The 20,344-nt window shown below is 42.6% G+C and overlaps 1 protein-coding gene across 2 annotated transcripts in view; it reads right to left on the bottom strand.

Annotated features, from left to right (window-relative positions):
• LOC149843600 (uncharacterized) overlaps positions 1-19,640 on the bottom strand; it is a 28,398-nt gene extending 8,758 nt beyond the window's left edge. The window contains exons 1-3 of one of the 2 annotated variants that reach the window (XM_089999957.1): positions 19,196-19,640; positions 1,789-1,909; positions 1,210-1,292 (exon numbers count right to left, since the gene is read on the bottom strand). In XM_089999957.1, the coding sequence (XP_089856083.1) occupies positions 1,210-1,292; positions 1,789-1,909; positions 19,196-19,363 (372 nt within the window). In that variant the 5' untranslated portion in view covers positions 19,364-19,640. Of the gene's footprint in view, positions 1-1,209; positions 1,305-1,788; positions 1,910-19,195 lie in introns of both variants that reach the window. The other variant, XM_089999956.1, reaches the window with a different exon arrangement.
• Between the last annotated feature and the right edge of the window lie 704 nt (positions 19,641-20,344).

Below are 20,344 nucleotides of genomic sequence, written 5' to 3'. Positions count from 1 at the left end.
GTCTTTTATACAAATATTAAAAGAGTGTTGTTATTTCGTAGAAGATAATAATGCCCCTATAGCATTACTTCTTACCATTAGCCAGCACTATTGCTACCAGAATGCTTCTTGGGATACAATCATCCTGTCAACTTGATTTGTTCCAAAAAAGGCACCATTAGGGAACAATATTGGATAAAGAGAAATTCGGGAATACATTAGCGAATTTAAGCATTACAAACGAATGATTTAAGCAGATATTGGAGAGCCTACAACACCATATAATACAGATAATCTTCTAGATCCCAATACCACAGCCACATTTTATACCAACACCTAACATATATCACTTGAAGCGAGAGTAAATATGAAAGGCCCTACAAAGCATGAAACTTAGGAATATACATTGCTAACCACAATAAGAAACAAAGCAAAACACATATCAAGGAATTCTACAGAACATAGGATCTTAAACTGGTCCATAATGGTACCATAACGGACTGGCATGAATATTGCTCTCAGTAATGAGGATACACATTCAAGGGTTAAAAAAGTCTTAGTTACAGATTCACAGAAATTATGTTGGTAAACAACATAGAGCATAATCGCGTGACTTCTCAATTGTGTTTTGACAAAGAAGAATAAAAAACTTTGCTGAGAAATGCAAAGGTGTGACAGTTTCTCAAATTCTTGTTTGTCATTTTGTTCCCAAAAATTGCTCTGAACTTGCACATGTTGCACCATGAGACTATCATCTTATTTAGATTCTATAGGCATTCAACCTATCACAACTTGGAATGATGTTTGATTCGTGTGCAATGTGATGTCATTCAAAATACCACATATATTTCTCGAGTTGAACTTGAAGTCTCCAAGTTGATGCAGTTCCCATTTTGATGGATATGGATTTGTAAAACAATATAGGACCACAAGCTTCCCAAGCTAAGCGCATTTTTTTCTTTCCTTAAGTGGTGCTGAGCTTGGGATGTAAAGGTGGAGGCAAAAGATTTAGGCACAACATCTTGGATACTTGGAAAGCCTCATCTTAAATCCTAATTCTCACTGCCCCTATTCAATCCTAAAACAGCCACTAAAAAGCATACAAAATAGTAACTAGTTCTATAATAAAATTACTACCAATATTTTGGAATCAACTCTGATCCAGGTTGACCAAAGATTTGATTAATTAATACAAGAATATTCTTCCTACTTGAATACAAAGAGATTTACCCAAGCATTCACAGAAAATTGAATGGATTGACGGTCCCAGCAGAGTTGACTAGGTGTGGAATTTGTTCTTGTTGGTGCTGTTCCTGCGTGAGATCCTGAAGCATAAGTTTTTAAGTTCCAACCAAGGGCCAAAACCAAGAAAACACTGAAAAAAGATAGAACAGTTCACAATTATACGGTGAAAAACGAGTGCGTAAAGCCAGTCATCATTATCTTAAATCACATCTAAACTTTTGTCATCCATATCACTATAGAGTACATTTTCAAAGATTCACCTCAGGCTAAACAAAGCCAACCCCCTTTCTGTCATTTGTTAAGGTCAGATACAAACTTTTAAGGAACTCTATTGTGATTCCCATTAGACACATGGTGGGTAATGGTTGTCCTGTTTGGTCCTAGGTACTCCAGACTCGAGTACCTGACCCTCTTTGATGCGTATACATTAATCCTTACCACATTCCTTTGTACAGATATGAAGCTTGACTTTCAAATATGCAGCCAAACTGTTTATAAAGTCTAAAAAGTAAAATGTGCTCTTAATATACAAACAAACTTGCAAATGTACCAAGAGAAACTTACCAGTGTTCTGAGGTCGTGCTTGCTCATTTGGAGCTGATGAAGAAGAAGCTGATGATGATGATGTTCTTGTTGATTGTGAAGAAGTCGTGGATGACATAGGTTCAACTTCAAGGTCAGGATCCTAAAAATTAAATAGATTCCATAATATGGTTATTATCAAAATATGATCACAAAACATAGTGATAGATACAGAGCTAATCAAATAAGCAGAACAAAGAAAGTTGCTTAAATATCAAAACTAGGTTTTTCTACGTGCCATCCAAATGGCCCCTAACCCACTCGCCTCCCTAGGTGCTGGGTGCTGCTTAGGCAAGACAGCCTAAGAGAGCCATAAAAAGTATAAGAATTTAATTAAAAATATAATAATCACAAAAAAAATCAGAAAATGATATCAATATTCTTTAACATTTTAAGAAGACTACTAAAACAAGATTAGCATGTCCTAGAAATTACAAACAACATATACAAAATTACCATTGAAGATGACCTCTCACCTAGGTGCTGCTAGGCGCAAGGCTTGCAATAGATTGCTTAGCCACCTTAGGCAAGCACCTAGGCAGGATTTTAACTAATAAGGCAAGTTTAATGAGAAGGTTAAAGAAAAATGTGTCATAACTATAATAAAAGATCTTGCAATATAACTATGCCAAAAGTTTCATCATTCAAGTTCACATTACAGTAAGATGACAGATTTGAGGAAGATATCACTAGTGGGATTTATGCCAGCTAGACGAAGTGGTAGCAAGCTATTATGGTGTTATGTGATAAGCAAATGATTTTCTGATTTGTAGGATGTTTCTACAAGATGTTGCAGAACCAACACTCTTATATGGTGTTGATTGTTGGGCAACTGAAAAGCAACAAAAAGGGAGATCGTATTCCATAAAGATATGTATATGCTAGAAAGGATATATGGCTAAAAAAGAAGGATAAGATCACAAATTAATATTTTGAAGACATTCAAGAGGACTATCGATAAAAGGAACGATTTATGGAGTGTTATCTAAAATTATTTGGACACGTGAGAGGACCACCAGTGAGAAAGCAAATCAACACTTGAAGGGGAGTTATAAGAGAAGATGTGAAAAGGCTGGGTGATTAAGGTTGCAAGACTCACAGGGCAGTCTCATCCAGCAAAAGGGCCTATAGTATTGATGGAAGTGACTCATTAAATGGCTAGCTTTTGAACACCGAGTAAGGTATTGTGAAGAAAATAAAATTTAAAGTTTAAACATTATGTATATGAATGTAAATGGTATGCGACTATACATAATGTCTACCAATCAAGTAGAGATCCACTTGAGGACATGTGCAATGTCAAGAGCCAATCAAGGAACAAATCCTTGATTTCTTTTTAGGGATATATGGCATTTTTGGGAGTGAGTATGATGTCTCGAGGATTAAAAAAACTACCACTTCCTCGAAAACCTGGTGGATTCAGAAAACTGGTATTATAAAGGTCATTATTCTCTCATTGCTTCCATTGTTGCCTTTCGGTGAGCATAATCATGAAAATCAGACTCCTTCGATCTTTCTTTTCAACTTGCGCTCAATCATTGCTTAAGAGACAATTCAACAACAAATATGGCAAAGCGAATCTAGCTGGTGTTAAGAAGCAGTTGGAAATATACAAGAGTTGGTAGGGGTGGGTGCACCCCGCATCAATAAGACCTCCACGGCCTACCCATCTTTATCTATTCTCGTCCTACCTCCCATATTCACAGGGGAAAGGTCAAGATCTACATAAATCAATACTATAATTAAGCAATCGCTTGTTTCTAATATTTGTTTCAAATCGCCAATCAACAACAGGTAGATCTATCAGACATACACAAACACATACTTCACGAGCAATATGCATTTATCAAATTCAAAGTTGATTTGCTGACGGAAACACTCTGATGTGATCGATTCTTCATATTGAATAGTTATAGGTAAATGATTTGCATGAGATAAGGTAATCATGAAACTTTGACCAATGTATTTGCAGCTCGTACTGTCTGTTGACCATAATTCATGAACCCAATCACCATAGGAAACATATTGCGGATATCCATGAATAATTTGATGTTTCTTTCTCTTGCTTGAGAGAGGATATGAATTTGGAATATCCAATTCTGTTGCAACGAAACGAGTTGGGAAGAAGTTGTCAATAATAGATTACCGAGAAAAATAAGTAAAAAAGATTTCCACCCAAGATTTAATAGTTGTTCTATCCTCATCCTAGGTAAAGTCCATCTTGTTGAGATAGGAATGAACAAGAACAACTAAGTCTAGCTAATGTAATGAGGAGACTAATTGTTGTTCCAAAGAATTCACTAATTTAATTTTTCAAAAAGTTTGGCAATTGGTATATATGGAATAGAAAGATTTCACCCATCCAAGTACAGAATTGTTACGAATAATGAAGGACACGCTTGATGATAAATATAAGATGAAATAAATACCAATTTCAAAGATTGGTTTTAGGCTATAGCTATATTTTTGATAGATTAAAGAATGGATCAAGACTTTAAGTGGAGTTATATGAGAAGATGTGAATGGGTAAGTGATGCACAGCAAGACCGGACCGGGCCTGTACAGCGTGACCCAGGCACGGCCAGGGAACCCGACCCAAAGGGGATGGACGATCGGACCCAGGAGTTGGATCCGATCACGAGCAAGGTATCTTGAGGCAGGGACATGGCTGTTAAAATATGTATGTATATATATATATATATAAGTATATATATACATATATGTATATATATACATACTCTCTTTTAGTGAAATACCCGATAGGGGTATTCTTGTAAAACAGTCAATGTACTTTTTATTTTTTATCTTTTTCTTTTTTCCTTTTTACTTTTTTTCTTTTTATTTTTTTACTTTTGTATGACCACAAGGGGCCCCACTCTTGTAGTCGTTGGGGCCCCAACGACTACAAGGGAGCCCCCTTGTGGTCCCTTCTTTGAGCCTCTGATGCAGCCGCGTGGAGGAAGAGTAAAGACAATGGCCACTGAGAATCGGTGGCTGAACTCTTTATTAAACTCAACAAATGTTTCAATGAACAATGAGGAAAAGCAATAAGCAATAAAGAATGTAAAGGAAAACAGTAGGCAGAAAGAAAACAGGAATAAACTGAAAAAAGGTAAAGACGGCTGGAGTTTTCAATCTTTTTCCCCTTCACGCAACCCTAGACAGGGCCTTTTAAAGGTTGTTTACTGGACCGGGTCGTGGGTCCAGATTTGGATCCGACCCACGATCCGGGTCAGCCTCTCTTTGCAGCTGGTTCTGGGGCGTGCGAGCTCCACCACGCCTGACGTAGGTGCGCAGGGGTACCTCCCTGCGTCGTGGCTCCGTCCCTGCAAGTGAGTCATATGCGCGGGGTCCTTCATCTGGCCTTTGTGGCGGATCGGGTGGCACGATGGACCCACTCGGGTCCTGCCCTGCATCATTCTCCCCTGGTTGGGAAGAAGTCGGCTCTGTCGACTTGTTGTTGCCACAGTAAGCATATAGATCAGCCACGTTGAAAATAGGGGAAATATGCCAATCATCGGGTAGCTCAAGGAGGTAAGCATTCGACCCCAATCGCTGAAGGATCCTAAAAGGGCCATACTTCTTAGGACTTAATTTGCTATAGGTGCCTACAGGAAAACGCTCTGGACGCAGATACACCCAGACAAGTTGACCGACCTCGAAATGGACATCACGACGACCCTGATCTACGAAAGCTTTGTAGGTCTCATAGCTTTCAACAAGTTTGGCCCGGACTTGTCTGTGAACGTCACGCATATATTCAACGGCATCAAAGGCATCCGGAGCTGGAGCTGAGAGATCTGACACAGGGGCTAGGTCAACGACATGGGTGGGAGACCGACCATACACTACTTGGAACGGAGATTTACCAGTAGAACGGTTAATGGAGTTGTTATAGGCGAACTCGGCTTGGGGCAATACGAGATCCCAAGTTTTGACATTTTCGCCCACGAGGCTCCGTAACAAATTTCCTAAGGTGCGGTTCACAACTTCGGTTTGGCCATCAGTCTGGGGGTGATACGCACTACTGAACTGAAGCTTAGTTTTCAACAGGGCCCATAACGATTTCCAAAAGTGGCTCATAAAACGCGTGTCGCAATCGGAAGTGATTGTGTGAGGTAGACTGTGGAAACGAGCAACATCCTTGAAATAATATGAGGCGACTAGAGAGGCATCGGTGGTGCGCTTGCACGGAACAAAGATAGCCATTTTGGAGAACCGGTCAACAACTACTAAAATTGAATCAAAATGACGTGGTGTGCGGGGAAGGCCCACGATAAAATCCATGGATACATGCTCCCACGACCGTTCAGGAATGGGTAACGGGGTGTACAGACCACTATTCTGACGATGACCCTTGGACACTTGACACACATGACAGCCTTGGATAAACTTGACAACATCTTTGCGCATTTTGGGCCAAAAGTATCGTTCATCTAAAAGAGCGAACGTCTTATCATGCCCGAAATGCCCTGCTAACCCTCCTTCATGTAATTCAGAAATCAACTGAAGTCTAAGGGAGAAATTGGGCACACATAATTGGTTACCACGGAAGAGGTAACCATTATGAATACAAACACGGGGGTCGAGGTTGCGATCTGAAGAGGTGCAGCTCTCCCAGACTTTGTGAAAATCAGGGTCCGTAGGGTATAACTCTTTGCATTGCTCAAAACCAATGACATGCACTGACATAGTCATCAGAAGACTGTTCTTCCTACTAAGAGCGTCAGCCACCTTGTTCAGGGTACCCGATTGATGCCGAAGCGAAAAGGTGTACTCTTGCAAGAAGCTGACCCACTTGGCATGACGAGCACTCAACTTCTTTTGACTGTTCAGATACTTCAATGCCTCATGGTCCGTGTACAAGACAAATTCCTTATAAATGAGATAATGTCTCCAATAACGAAGGGCTTGTACAACGGCATAGAACTCAACATCGTAAGTGGAGTATTGGCACCTGGCCTGAGTCAGCTTCTCGCTAAAGAAGGCAACGGGCCTACGATTCTGACTCAAGACGGCGCCAATCCCCACTTTAGAGGCATCACATTCAACCTCAAAGACTGCACTAAAATCTGGGAGGGCTAAGACAGGAGCACTGGTCATTTTGTCCTTGATGATAGTAAAGGCTTTGCTAGCTGCTGGCGTCCAATGAAAACTAGTACCTTTTAGGCACTCCGTGATGGGGGCCATAAGGGTACTAAAATTTCTCACGAAACGTCGGTAAAAAGTGGCTAACCCGTGGAAACTACGGATCTCTCCTATAGTCTTTGGGGTAGGCCAATCGACAATCGCGCGGACTTTTGCAGGGTCGGCCTTGACGCCATCAGATGACACAATAAACCCTAAGAACACGACACTGGACGTCATAAACTCACACTTCTTGGCATTGGCATACAATTTTTCCTTTCTCAAAATATCTAAGACTTGACGCAGGTGACTCAAATGCTCGGACAATGAGGAACTATAGATCAAAATGTCGTCAAAGTAGACAACAACAAACTTCCCAATACACGGACGCAAGACCTGGGTCATCATGTTCATAAAGGTACTTGGGGCATTAGATAACCCAAACGGCATGACTAACCATTCGTACAATCCATCACGCGTCTTGAATGCTGTTTTCCACTCGTCCCCTTCGCGTATACGAATCTGGTGATACCCGCTTTTTAGATCTATTTTAGAGAAAATGGAGGCACCAGATAACATATCAAACATATCGTCCAAACGAGGAATGGGAAAACGGTATTTGACTGTGATGCGATTGATCGCACGACTATCGACACACATGCGCATGGACCCATCATTCTTAGGAGTAAGTAAGGCGGGAACGGCACAAGGACTAACACTCTCGCGGATGAAACCCTTTTGCAGCAATTGCTGAACCTGTCTTAATAACTCAGTATGCTCAGTGGAGTTCATGCGATATGCGGGTAGGTTGGATGGACTCGACCCTGGCACAAAGTCAATGGCATGTTGAACTACCCTTGCCGAAGGTAATCCATCAGGTAGTTCATCCGGCATAATGTCGTGGAACTCCTCTAGAAGAGGGGCAACGTCCGCGGGAATGGACACGGACGAACTCATCACTGGCTTTGCCACTAGGGCATAACAATAGCCATTTTCCTGACAGTGGTCCAGGAAGAGCCGGTACGAGAGGACTGCGATTCGGGGAACTCGCTCAGGTTTGTCTACAGTGGGGAAACCAGTCTCCTTGATAGGTAGAAGGACTATTCTATGGCCATTAAAGACAAAGGAGTATGTGTTCTTGCGGCCATCGTGAGTTGTCTGGCGATCGAACTGCCAGGGACGTCCCAAGAGAATGTGACACGCATGCATAGGGGCTACATCACACCACACCTCATCGTGGTAGTGTTCCCCCATGGAAAACCGAACTAGGCATCGCTGAGTGATGGGAACCTCATTTCCTTTCTTGAACCAGGCCATCTTATAGGGTTGGGACAACTTTTCGGTGTTAAGTTTCAAGGTAGACACCACACTCTCAGACACCATTTTCTCAGAAGCTCCGGTGTCAATGATGACATCACAAGCGTGCCCCTCACAGTTGCACCGGGTCCTAAAAATGTTATTCCTTAGCCATTTCGATGGGGCCGATTCTCGGGGTGTGGTCAACACATGACGGATGGACAACAAACTTTCGACGTTGTCGTCGAACTCTATAACTCCCCTCTCATCCTCAACCTCAACTAATGAATTGTCATCACTATCACTCTCACTTGCGGACTCGACAATTCCTTCAACAAGATGGGTGTTCCTGCTCACGGTCGGACACTTGGATGCGACATGTCCTAACTCTTGACACCTAAAACAACGAAGGGTCGACTCACTAGGTTTGGCTTTGGACCGGGTGTGGAAAGCTGGGCCTGACTGGTCAGGTTTGCTAAGGTTTGTTCTAGGTTTTGAATCACTAGGGGAGCTTGCTCCCCTGGTTGGGAAACTCGGCTTGGGTCGGCTGGTGGGCTCACTACGGGTCGTCCGATATTCCTGCCTCCGCTTCAGCTTGTCCTCGATGTTCATGGCATAATTGTTGGCTTGATCTAATGTCTCCACTGTGACACAACTAAAATCATCAGAGATAGCAGGGCGGAGACCCGAAATGTACCTCGTGACCTGCTGACGAGTTGTTTCCTCGATCTGCACACGCAGGGAAAGACGATGGAACTCCGCGGTGTACTCTGCTACAGTTCGGGAACCTTGGCGCAGGGTCAGGTATTCCTTGTAGGCTCGCTCAGCGTGATCCGAAGGCACGAACTTTGCCTGCATCAGGCTTTGCATTTCCTCCCACGACTGTATGCACTCTAATCCCTGCCGCTCCCTTGATCGTTGTAGCTCCACCCACCATGTCTGTGCTAGGCCTCTCAATCGCGTAGAAGCTAGCGAGACACGACGATGTTCAGCAACTGTGTGATAATCGAAGAAGAACTGCACTGCATAAGACCAGTCAAAAAACTGCTCCGCGTCGAATCGTCCCGCAAACTCCGGAAGGTCCAGTTTCACGCCATAAATGGAGGAGTAGTCTGGTACTCTCTGTTGTCGCGGCTCCACCATTCCGGTAGGATGCTCGTTCCAGAAAAGGTCGTCGTCCCATGCTGCCTCATTGTCCGTAGGACGATATTGCTCGCCGGGATGTTGGTGATGTTGAATTCTCCCTATGGGGGTCGGCGGTCAGGGCGCGCCGGTTCCTGATGACATTGCCTCGGTCTGGTTTGCCCGGGGGCGGGCACCATCTGCGGCCGGTATTGTGGTACTGGAATGACGGGAAGGCCAATGTAAGGGGGAGGGTTCGGGTGAGTTTCTGGTTCCTGGCGGGTAGAATTGGTATAATATGGTTGTGGGTTAGGAGTATGGTGTTGGGCTGGAGGTTGAGTTGGGTTTTGGGTCAGGGTTGGGTAAACAGGTGGGTTTGGGTTTGGGTATGGGTATGGGTATGGGTATGGGTGGGTATATGGATGGGTTGACTCGCCCGACGGGATGTGGATCGGGCCCATTCCTACACTACTCGTCGGACCCAGATAGGGATGGGTTGGATCGGGGTTCGCGTTGTGGGGATAATAAGCTTGGTTTGAACTCGATCCCCGATCCATAAGATGATGAGTCTGGTTTTGACCCGGCTCAAATCCAAACTGGAGCTCCGTCCGGGTCCAATATGGGTTATGGTCGACCTGGGGTATATTTTGAGGGTCGGAATTAATGGGTTGGTTCTGGTTCGGGGCTGCCCGCGAACCGGAACCAACTAGGTAGGCTGGGTAGAGGGTGTCTAGACCCAAACCCGCTCTCTGGGACCCAAGGGTTGGTCCCAACGAAACGGGCCTGTGCCCTGCTGGAACAAAAAGCGAGTTGGACCCTCTGATGTCAGGTCCCCCCAAATGGGTCTAGCCCACTCCCGCTCGTAGAGGTACCATTTCGGAGCCTCCCCGCGCGGGATCGGGAGGGAGAGATGGCTCTCCACTGATTCGGACAGACGAACCTGGGTCTACAACTGGGCCCAGCGTGACGCTGGGGCCCTGCCGACCCAGGTCCAATTGTTGCGCCTCGCGCGTGGTGCCCTGCCACGAGGCCGGACCTGCAGGTGGGCCCAACGCAAGGCTGGGACCCTGCAGGTTTGGGTCGACCTGCAGCGTAGTCCCCGGTACGCGCGACCATTCGCCGGGACTGGCAGGTGTCCCCTGCACACTGTTGGGTCCCTGCAGGTTCAGCCCTACCTGCGATCCCAACGCAGGGAGGCGCGGTTTAAATGGTGGGGCTGTTACCAAAGGGTTGCGGCTCATCGGGGCTCCCTGGTGTTGCTGTGCGTTATTCAGATCAGGGGCGAGGGTTGTCGCCGGCAGGAACGCGATGCTTCGACCCTGCTGGAGTTGCGCCGGCTGCAGGGATGCGGTAAAGCTGGGAAGTGGATCTGCTGTTGCGCCCTCGACGAGGCCTGCGCACACTGTTGCACACGGCTCTTGGGGTTTCTCGAGTGTTGACACGCGATCTTCGAACCCGTCCATCCTCTTTGACAGGCCGGCGATATCCTTACTCATTCGCATCATGTTTTCTTGGATTTTCGTCAGTACATCCATGACACGCAATAATGGGTCCTCGCTGCCGGCCTCTTCACGTTCCTCGCCTCGCAACGGATCGCTCCCTGCTTCAAGAGCCATCTCGCTGATGAAGATGGGTGCGACTCTGATACCACTTTGATGCGGCCGCGTGGAGGAAGAGTAAAGACAATGGCCACTTAGAATCGGTGGCTGAACTCTTTATTAAACTCAACAAATGTTTAAATGAACAATGAGGAAAAGCAATAAGCAATAAAGAATGTAAAGGAAAACAATAGGCAGAAAGAAAACAGGAATAAACTGAAAAAAGATAAAGACGGCTGGAGTTTTCAATTTTCCCCTTCACGCAACCCTAGACAGGGCCTTTTAAAAGTTGTTTACTGGACCGGGTCGTGGGTCCAGATTTGGATCCGACCCACGATCCGGGTCAGCCTCTCTTTACAGCTGGTTCTGGGGCGTGCGAGCTCCACCACGCCTAACGTAGGTGCGCAGGGGTACCTCCCTGCGTCGTGACTCCGTCCCTGCAAGTGAGTCATATACGCGGGGTCCTTCATCTGGCCTTTGTGGCGGATCGGGTGGCACGATGGACCCACTCGGGTCCTGCCCTGCATCAGCCTCCCTCCTCTATAAATAGAGGAGGTGTTCTCTTGTAAGCATGGGTTTTACACCCTTCTCTTCCTTTCTTCAATAATATCCAACTTATGACTTTAAGTCATTTTCTATATTTGAGAGTTTTGTGTGTGCACATTTGGTGTTTGTGTTCGTGGCTCTAGTGGTCACTCTTAAAGAGTGACTGATGCTCTATTGGTGCTTCCGCCTCTTTTCATTACAATGGCCCTGCGCACCTACTCCAGGTGAGAGAAGGTCGGAGGCGTCCCAGTTTCATCAGCAGATTGAAGTAGTCTGGGTCCAGGGACCCGACCCGAGACCCAGATCCACTTGCAACCTTTAAATAATTTGTTCTAGGGTTGCGTGAAGGCAGACGTGATTGAATTTTCAGCCAAGCCCTTCTCTGAGATTCTTTGCCTGCAGTTTTCCATTTTATTATGTTATTCCCTTGTTTTCCTTTCTATTATTTTTTCCTTCAGCCATATAACTTTTACGTGTTCTTTGATTATGCCTATGAAATAAATTCGAGTTCCATTCAGTAAAAGCTGATCTCCCACACTGCATCAAAGTGGTATCTGAGCACAGCCCCTCCTCCTTGGTCGACGGCATGACGCAAGAAGCGAGAGACGATCCTACGAACGGGAAGGAGCATGAGGAATCGAGTACCGTCAACGAAGATCCGATGATGCGGATGCTCGACATGATGACAAAGATCCAAGAAAATATACTACGCGTAAGCAAGGACGTAGCCGGCATGTCAAAGCGTTTGGATGGGATCAAAGGATGGATCGTCGTTCTTGAGTGGCCGGTGGAGACGCATGCAACGACCATGCTGAAAACGAGTGTTGGATTGGGCAGCGAGACTGCAGGCCCCACGGCTGCGATGGCGCTCGAACAAGTCCACCCGAACCCCTGCCAACTTGTTGTGCAACCAGATGGCACCGAGGCAGGCCTACACAGAGATGCCGGTCGTGTGACGCTCCAGCAAGTGGTACCGCTTCTGAACCCTGGCGCGACTGCCACTCGGGTGGTCGGAGCCCTCCAGCCGAACCAGGGGGCCATTGAAGGGCCTCCCAACACCAGCCTGGGTGCGCATGCCTGGCCTCGAGCCACGGCCAAGGGACTGCAAGCCAGTCAGGGACTGCAGGGCCCGAGCGTGACGTCGGGCCAGGTTATCGGTGCGACTACGTCAGCCCGGGCCGGGGCTGACCTAACAACCCTCCCGTCGCGCATGCATGGTGAGTTGGTTGAAAGTTACGAAACTTACAAAGCTTTTGTGGACCAAGGTCGTCGTGATGTCCAGTTTCAAATAAGTCAGTTAGTATGGGTTTACCTGCGTCCTGAACGTTTCCCAGTAGGTACTTATGGCAAGTTGAGTCCAAAGAAATATGGTCTTTTCAAGATCCTTCGGCGATTAGGTCTGAATGCCTACCTTCTTGAACTGCCCGAAGATTGGCACATCTCACCTATCTTCAATGTGTTTGATCAATATGCTTACTGTGGTGACAACAAGTCGTCAGAGCTGACTACTTCCCAACCAGGGGAGAATGATGCAGAGCAGGACCGGACCGGGCCTGTACAGCGTGACCCAGGCACGGCCAAGGAACCCGACCCAAAGGGGATGGACGATCAGACCCAAGAGTTGGATCCCATCGCGAGCAAGGTATCTCGAGGCAGGGACGTGGCCCTACGCTACTCCAGGCGAGCGAAGGTCGGAGGCATCCTAGTTTCATCAGCAGATTGAAGTAGTCTCGGGTCTAGGGACCCGACCCGAGACCCAGATCCACTTGCAACCTTTAAATACCCTGTTCTAGGGTTGCGTGAAGGCAGACGTGATTGAATTTTCAGCCAAGCCCTTCTCTGAGATTCTTTGCCTGCAGTTTTCCATTTTATTCTGTTATTCCCTTGTTTTCCTTTCTATTATTTTTTCCTTCAACCATATAACTTTTACGTGTTCTTTGATTATGCCTATGAAATAAATTCGAGTTCCATTCTTTACGCATCAGTAAGGTTGCAAGAATCACATAGTGAACCATGCAGTTGGGATAGGCTTGATGATAATGACAATGATGAAATAAATACCAATTTCAAAGATTAGTATTAGGTTATAATTACATTTTTGATAGATTAAAGAATGGATTCTACAGGAAACAACACAAGCAATTCATGCATGGCTCATCCACAAGTAACAACAACAACAACAACAATTAATAAATTTGGCTTATAACCTGAATATGCATGAAATCTTGTTCAATGACCAAGAACAAATAGCAATATACTAGAGGTTTCTCTATTTTTTTCTCAAGATCCTTTATAAAATGTTTTAATTTTTTAATCAAACAATATATTGAATTTCTGCATGATAGCTTTAGCAAGTTTCACGTGTATGTGTGTAATAAACCCATCCCAGACCTACCATGGTGAAGGACTAAAAATGCATGGCTTTAACTATTCAGGGGAAATGTAGGGATGAAGGTCCACGCAAAGGTAACATTTGAAGATAAGAGGCCAACTACCAACTCTGCAGTTTCTTGATTATCTTTGTAATCAAAATCATCTTCCACCGTTATTTGAGTTAAATGCTAGCCAATATGGATAGATGCTCATAAATCATCTCAGGCAAACCATTTGAAAAAATTGATGCCTAATGCCCAAATCTATCAGCTAGTCCAGCAACACATCACTTATGGATCCCTCCTCCAAACACATTGTAAACCCCCATCCGAATTTCACTATTTTTTTTTATTTCTCTTTTTCAAAAACACAACGGAAGTCTGTTTTTACTTTAAAATTTCTTTTCAAATACAGGTTCCAAACCAGGATCCAAATTTCACAAGACAATTGCACACTTTTGCAAAACATAAAGGTCATTTTATTTCACAAAATGTAACTTGAACAAAATGTTTATCAATATTTATAAAATGTACAAAGTTGCCAAAAAAACACAGAAGTAGTCCATGAGCTGCTCATGTGTCCTCTATTGCCACATCTACCTACTGCTCAGTACCTGAAATATAGTAATAATTGTGGGGTGAGACTACACACGTCTCACAGTAATCTAATTACTCAACACGAGCGTCCAAAGGTAGCAGCACGAGATAAAGTCCATTTGAAAAGTAACTAATCAAACTCATTTTCAAATAGGAAGAATCGAACCAATATTGATCAAGTGTCAACATTCACGAGAACTCTTATTCAAAAGAAGAACCTCGAAGGAGTCGATTCTGATACATCTGGGAGTCCACTCTCAAAGTATGATATAATATACAATAAGAGAGGAGTCGACTCTGCATTCCCAGGAGTCGACTTTTAATGTAGATCATAACACCAAAATAAATTGAAGAGTCGACTCACCCAACCCAAAAGTCGACTCTCAAAAAAGAACATCAAACCAAACTAAAGAAGAGTCGACTCACCCAACTCAGGGGTCGACCCTTAAGTGCACCATGCGCCGAGCAAACTGTTAAGTTATATATATATATATATATATATATATATATATATATATATATATATATATGTGTGTGTGTGTGTGTGTGTGTGTGTGTGTGTGTTATTTATATTGATGTAATAGGTAATACCCTCTAGGGGTATTTTCATTTATTTGTAATAGATATTGTCCACTAGGGACAATTTTGCTTTTTTATTTTTCTTATTTTATTTTTATTTTTATTTTTTAAATTTCTCCTTTATTGCATTGTAGGGGCTTTATGGTCATTGGGACCATAGAGTCGTTGGGAGCCCCAACGGTCACATTTATGACAGTTGGGAGCTCCCATGACTCCTATGGGAGCTCCCAATGGCTTTATGTCGTGGGTCCTTTTGTATATAATGGCATTACTTGTACCCATTTTTCTTAATGCTTCTCTTAAGCATTTATGCTCAATAAAGATGAATATTTTTATATTTTGTGTTTTTCTATTTAGTTCCTTAATGTCTTATATGCACTTAGTGCTTGTGTTGTTGCCCCTTGTTGGTTATTGCTTTGTCCTATAGTGAACTTGTACTTGTGCACATTGTGATTGTGATCTTTTAAGCCCTTAGTGGCATTAGTTTGTGCTTATGCACTTTTGTGATTGTGATCTTGTAAAGCCCTTAGTGGCATTGTTTTTGTATTTTCCACTATTTCAATACATGGTATCAGAGCCAAGAATTTCTTCTTAGTATTTCCTCTTTTGGGTCTTGGGATTCTTTGGTTCGAGTTTGTGCTTCGTGAATAATTCATGATCGTGGTGTGGCTTGGATTCAAGAGAAAACTAGACCCGGCATGTATCTCATATCTTTGAGTATTTTTTGTGTTATCCTTTTCATGCATTATGCATGAGGAAGAGCTTATTTTCTTTAATCTTTATATATATATATATATATATATGTTTGCCATTTTTTATTAAAACAAAAAAAAACTTTGAATGCTTTTTATTATTTTTGGACTTGTTCTTATAAGGTTTATTTGTTTAATATTGTGAAATTAGATATATGTATATTTTTTGAAATCATGTTTGAATTCTAGTTTTTCAACAAACTTTGCCTTATTTGATATATATGTATACAATTTTGTATGCTTGAGCATTTATTGGCTTTTGTTTTATTATTGAACTTTGTTTTGTTCTTTCTAGAAAAATTGTCATATATTTTAAAACGATTTGAGAAGTTTTAAAATAATGGTGTTGTGTGTATTTCATAAGTATGATCTTATGAAATTTTGCTTAAACTTATGTTTAATCTTTCTCTTTACTCTTGGTGTATTAAACGCAGAGTTACCGGAAGCGCCTAGGCGTATGGGGAAGCGCGCTTCCCCGATACGCACTTTGGAAGCGCGAAACGTCGCGCTTCTGAAATGCATGGTGAAGCGTCCCCCTTTTTTGGAAAGTGTGCTTCCCTTTTATGGGAAGCGCATTTCCCTTTTATGGAAAACGCGCTTCCCATTTATGGGAAGCGCGCTTCCCACTCGCTTCCCCTTTTTCCATTTTTTCGCTTCCCCCTCGCTTCTAGTTCGCTTCCTAGGTCACTTCCGGTTCGCTTCCGAGAGGGTTCATAATTTCTTCTAAGTTGTCCCACGCTTCCCCGCTTCCTAAATTTTTGAAAGTGCCTCGCTTCCCGCTCCCGCTTCCTCGACTGGTAACTCTGATTAAAAGTATCATATGAAGTGTTACAAATTATGATCTAGCTTATATAAAAAAATTATATGGATTTTTTATCCTTGTGCACTTATGATTGTCTTACATGATGAATAAGATTGTTTATTCGTGCGGTATTGAGCATAATTTCTTATGGAAAATCATTTACTTTAATAAATGCCTTTTATGGTCCTTTTGTGGGACAATAGTTATGATATTGGATGTTTCTCTTGTTGGTCTTTTTTGTGGTCCTTATGATTATATTATTTTCTTAGTCTCATGGCTCTTTAATGGACATTATCTTACATGTTTTGCATGGGATTTAAATATTATTATTATGTTTATGTTGCACACTTAATTTTTAATAAAATATTAAGTTGAGAATCATGAATAACTTCTTTGCCTTAGTGGGTGTTATAAGTGTTTCTCACATGGTTCACTTTAGTACTTGTCCATTATTGATGGACGTGCTTGTCCACTTAGATCTTTGGTGGACATGTGTGTTCTTGATTAAAAACTCTTGATTCATTGCATACTTGTTATTTATAAAATATAAATTTTTATATTGTGCCCTTAGTGCCTTAAATCTATCACTTGCATATTGCGCCCTTAGTGCCTTAAATCTATCATTCAGGATCCATTGTCTCATGCTCCTTTATATACAAATTGTTCTCTACTAAGATCATCACATAAGCTTCTTTTGGAGAGGCTGAGTTTATCTAAGCTATGAATCTGTGTTAGCAGTTAGCACATACATAAGCCCTAAATGATAAGGATAAATAGTTCATACATCAAGAAGAGCTGTATGGAATATTGCATACCAGAGTCACCAGATTTAAGGCTCTATTTGGGAGGTAGTATTTGAAGGGAGTTGATGGAAATGAGTTGGAAGGAAACGAAGGGAAATGGATTTAGAAGGAATTGAAGGAAATGACCTTGTTTGGCAGCCCATTATAGTTCTCTTAAGGATTCATCCCTCTATTTCAAGGGATAATTAATTGGGGGTTTCCAAATGCATCCGAATCCCTTCCGGAGAAGAACTTGGCAAATACCTCTCTCCCTATGAAAGAGTCCAAAATAAGAAAATGGGCTGATTTGGCAGACGTGTAATCCTTCCTTATTTTTATGGTTCAGTATAAATGAAACTTGACAGATCAAGGAATTGTACTACCCGTGTTATAACCAGCAGAACTGAAAAATCCATATGAATTAATGCATAATGATGTTGACCCCAGATTCTAGTATATGAATGAAATGTATTTATTTCATCATTTATAAGAAAGATGAATGAATAAAAGGTTAGTTGACAACCTGATCATCACAGTTCATCAGAAAATATGCTACTCTTCATGGGCAGATATTGTACAAGGCACCTCTATCAACAGAGATAAATGGATGGAAGTATAGAAATTACAAATCAAAATGAATATCAGAACATTGTTGCTATGGACTTTCTGGGCATAGAGAACAAGAAGCCAACACTCATGAAGAAATGCCAAACTAATTAGAAGATCTAAAAATGAATAATAATAACATGTAATGCAGAAAATTATTAAGGAAGTACACCGATGTGTATACAATGAGGAAAATTATTGAAGAGAATGGTCGGATGAAGAAGCATTTCAAGATGCATGCAGATCCATAACAACAAGAAACTCAATGGATAAGTTTCTAAGATACAAAAAGATCTGAAATGAACATCAGATTTTCTTGGTAAGACTCTAAATGAAATTGAATCCTTTGCCTCAAATTAGGTAAACATGGATAAGAGCTGAATTCATTCTGTAAATGAATGTGTTTTAGATTTTCTTTTCCTTTTGTTATCTCTCTTATCCTTGTATCATGACTGCCTGTCACTCGTTTCTGTGATTTTCACAAATTTTTGTGTATTCATCAAAGAAAATCCATAAATTGGGATATGAAAGCCTGATAAGTGTAGAAAGAGACAAAGCTAAGAGAGTACCATGAGGTTAACACCAAGAAGGCGGTATGGGTCCCATCTTTGACGACTGTATCAATTCACATAGTACTTCTATTAGTACCAGTATATGAACGGGAATTGATTCAAGATTGACTCTCAAACAGGGACTCTAAAGGAGTATATGGAGAAAAATATCGGTTTCAAAGGTTATGATACAGTTACAACGCAGCTATTTACTTCATTCTGTAAATAAGGCCATTGGCTCGAGTGCTCAATTTGAGATCATTCTCTTTTTCATTGAACTTGTGAGAAAAGCAATGCTTCCTTCTTTTGCGTATGAAATAGTGCCTACTAGAAATTGTTCCAGAAATCTAACTAAAATTTAACAAAGGCAAATAGGAGCAATCAACTTCTTTCTTCTTCCAGACTTGTTTATGATCATTTGCGGGAGACAATCACCTCTGGTTTTTCTAGCACCAAATAACGCCTTGGTTGCGAATTCAGGAAAGCGCGAAACAAGAGGCAATAAAAGATCGGTTGGAATCGAACCCAAACTCAAACAATCTTTGAATCCCATGAGCAATTATAACAGCAACAGCAAGATTAAGCATAAAAAGATGAAAGGTAACATACAAACAAGAAGAGGGCAGGACAAAAAAGAGAGAGAAAGAGAGTTTTTATACGATGTAGCGCTGGTAGAACTTGTGCTTGAAGTGGGTGATGACGTCGGGGCGGGAGGCCATGTGGGGAGGGATGAGGATGTTGGACCAGTACTCCGCCCATCGAGAGTCGCTCTCGTAGTCGTAAGCGTCCGCCGCTATCTTCTTCAGCCGCTGAGAGTCCTCCGCCATCCCTTCTTTTCTCTCTCTCTCGCTCGCTCTTAGGGAGAGGAATGTTCAACAGCAACAACACCCCACCAACCAAGGAAAGGCGAAGCCAGAAAAAGTCCACCCTCACTCGATCTTGAGGGCCCTTAAAGGGGAAGAAAAGATAGAATTAGGGTTTCCAAGAGGCCAGAAAGCAAGAAAGAAGACTAGACGAATCTTTCTCTCGCTCTCTACAGATTTTTTCAGACACACTGAAATCGGCACCCTACTACCCCAAGGAGCGAGAGTGGCCATCCACCTCCCTAAAATTACGGATATACCACCCACTATCTCTGGTCTACATTGCAAGTCCACCTCTCTCTAGGGATGGCAGTGGACCGGGGCCCCGCCCCGTTTGTATCGGGGATGGAGGGAGGACATAAAATCTGGATGAAAGCAGGAATGAAGGTTAAAATCAAAACCCGTATGGAGATGGACTGACGCTTTCTCCCGCCCCCACATTGTCCTGTCCTGCTCTGTTCCTGTTCTCCGTAGCAGTAGCAGTGGATCGAGGAGAAACGGGACCCCACCCTGCCTTGCCTCAGTTGAACCGAAGATGATGAAGGACATGAAATGGGAATGGAGGCGAGGATGAAAGTTAAAATCAAACACCGCACGACGAGGATGAAGGGCAGAATTTTGAGATGAGACCTCTCTCATTATCCATAACAGTCTCATTGCATCGATAACTACTTTCAAAATAGAAAGTTATCATTTGACAATTTTCTTTATAGACAGGTGGTTGTAAGGCTCACCCAGGGGTTTTCCTAGTTTAGGCAAGGATTTCTAGTCAAAAAAATAATAAAAAATTTTATAAATAGTTTTATATAAAAAATTTTGCACAATTTTTATGTAAACAAATTATCTAAAAGATTTTTTAGTTCCCTCAAAACAGAGAATTTTTTTTAGGATGATTTTTATGAGGGTGGTTTGAGAAAATGTGTTTCATTGTCCTTTTGATAAGTC

The sequence above is a fragment of the Nuphar pumila genome, chromosome 3 (genome assembly GCF_984573655.1).
Source record: "Nuphar pumila chromosome 3, dmNupPumi1.hap1.1, whole genome shotgun sequence".
Taxonomy (NCBI): Eukaryota; Viridiplantae; Streptophyta; class Magnoliopsida; order Nymphaeales; family Nymphaeaceae; genus Nuphar; species Nuphar pumila.
The sequence above is the reverse complement of the archived record's forward strand: the minus strand, read 5'-3'. Positions and strand labels throughout refer to the sequence as shown.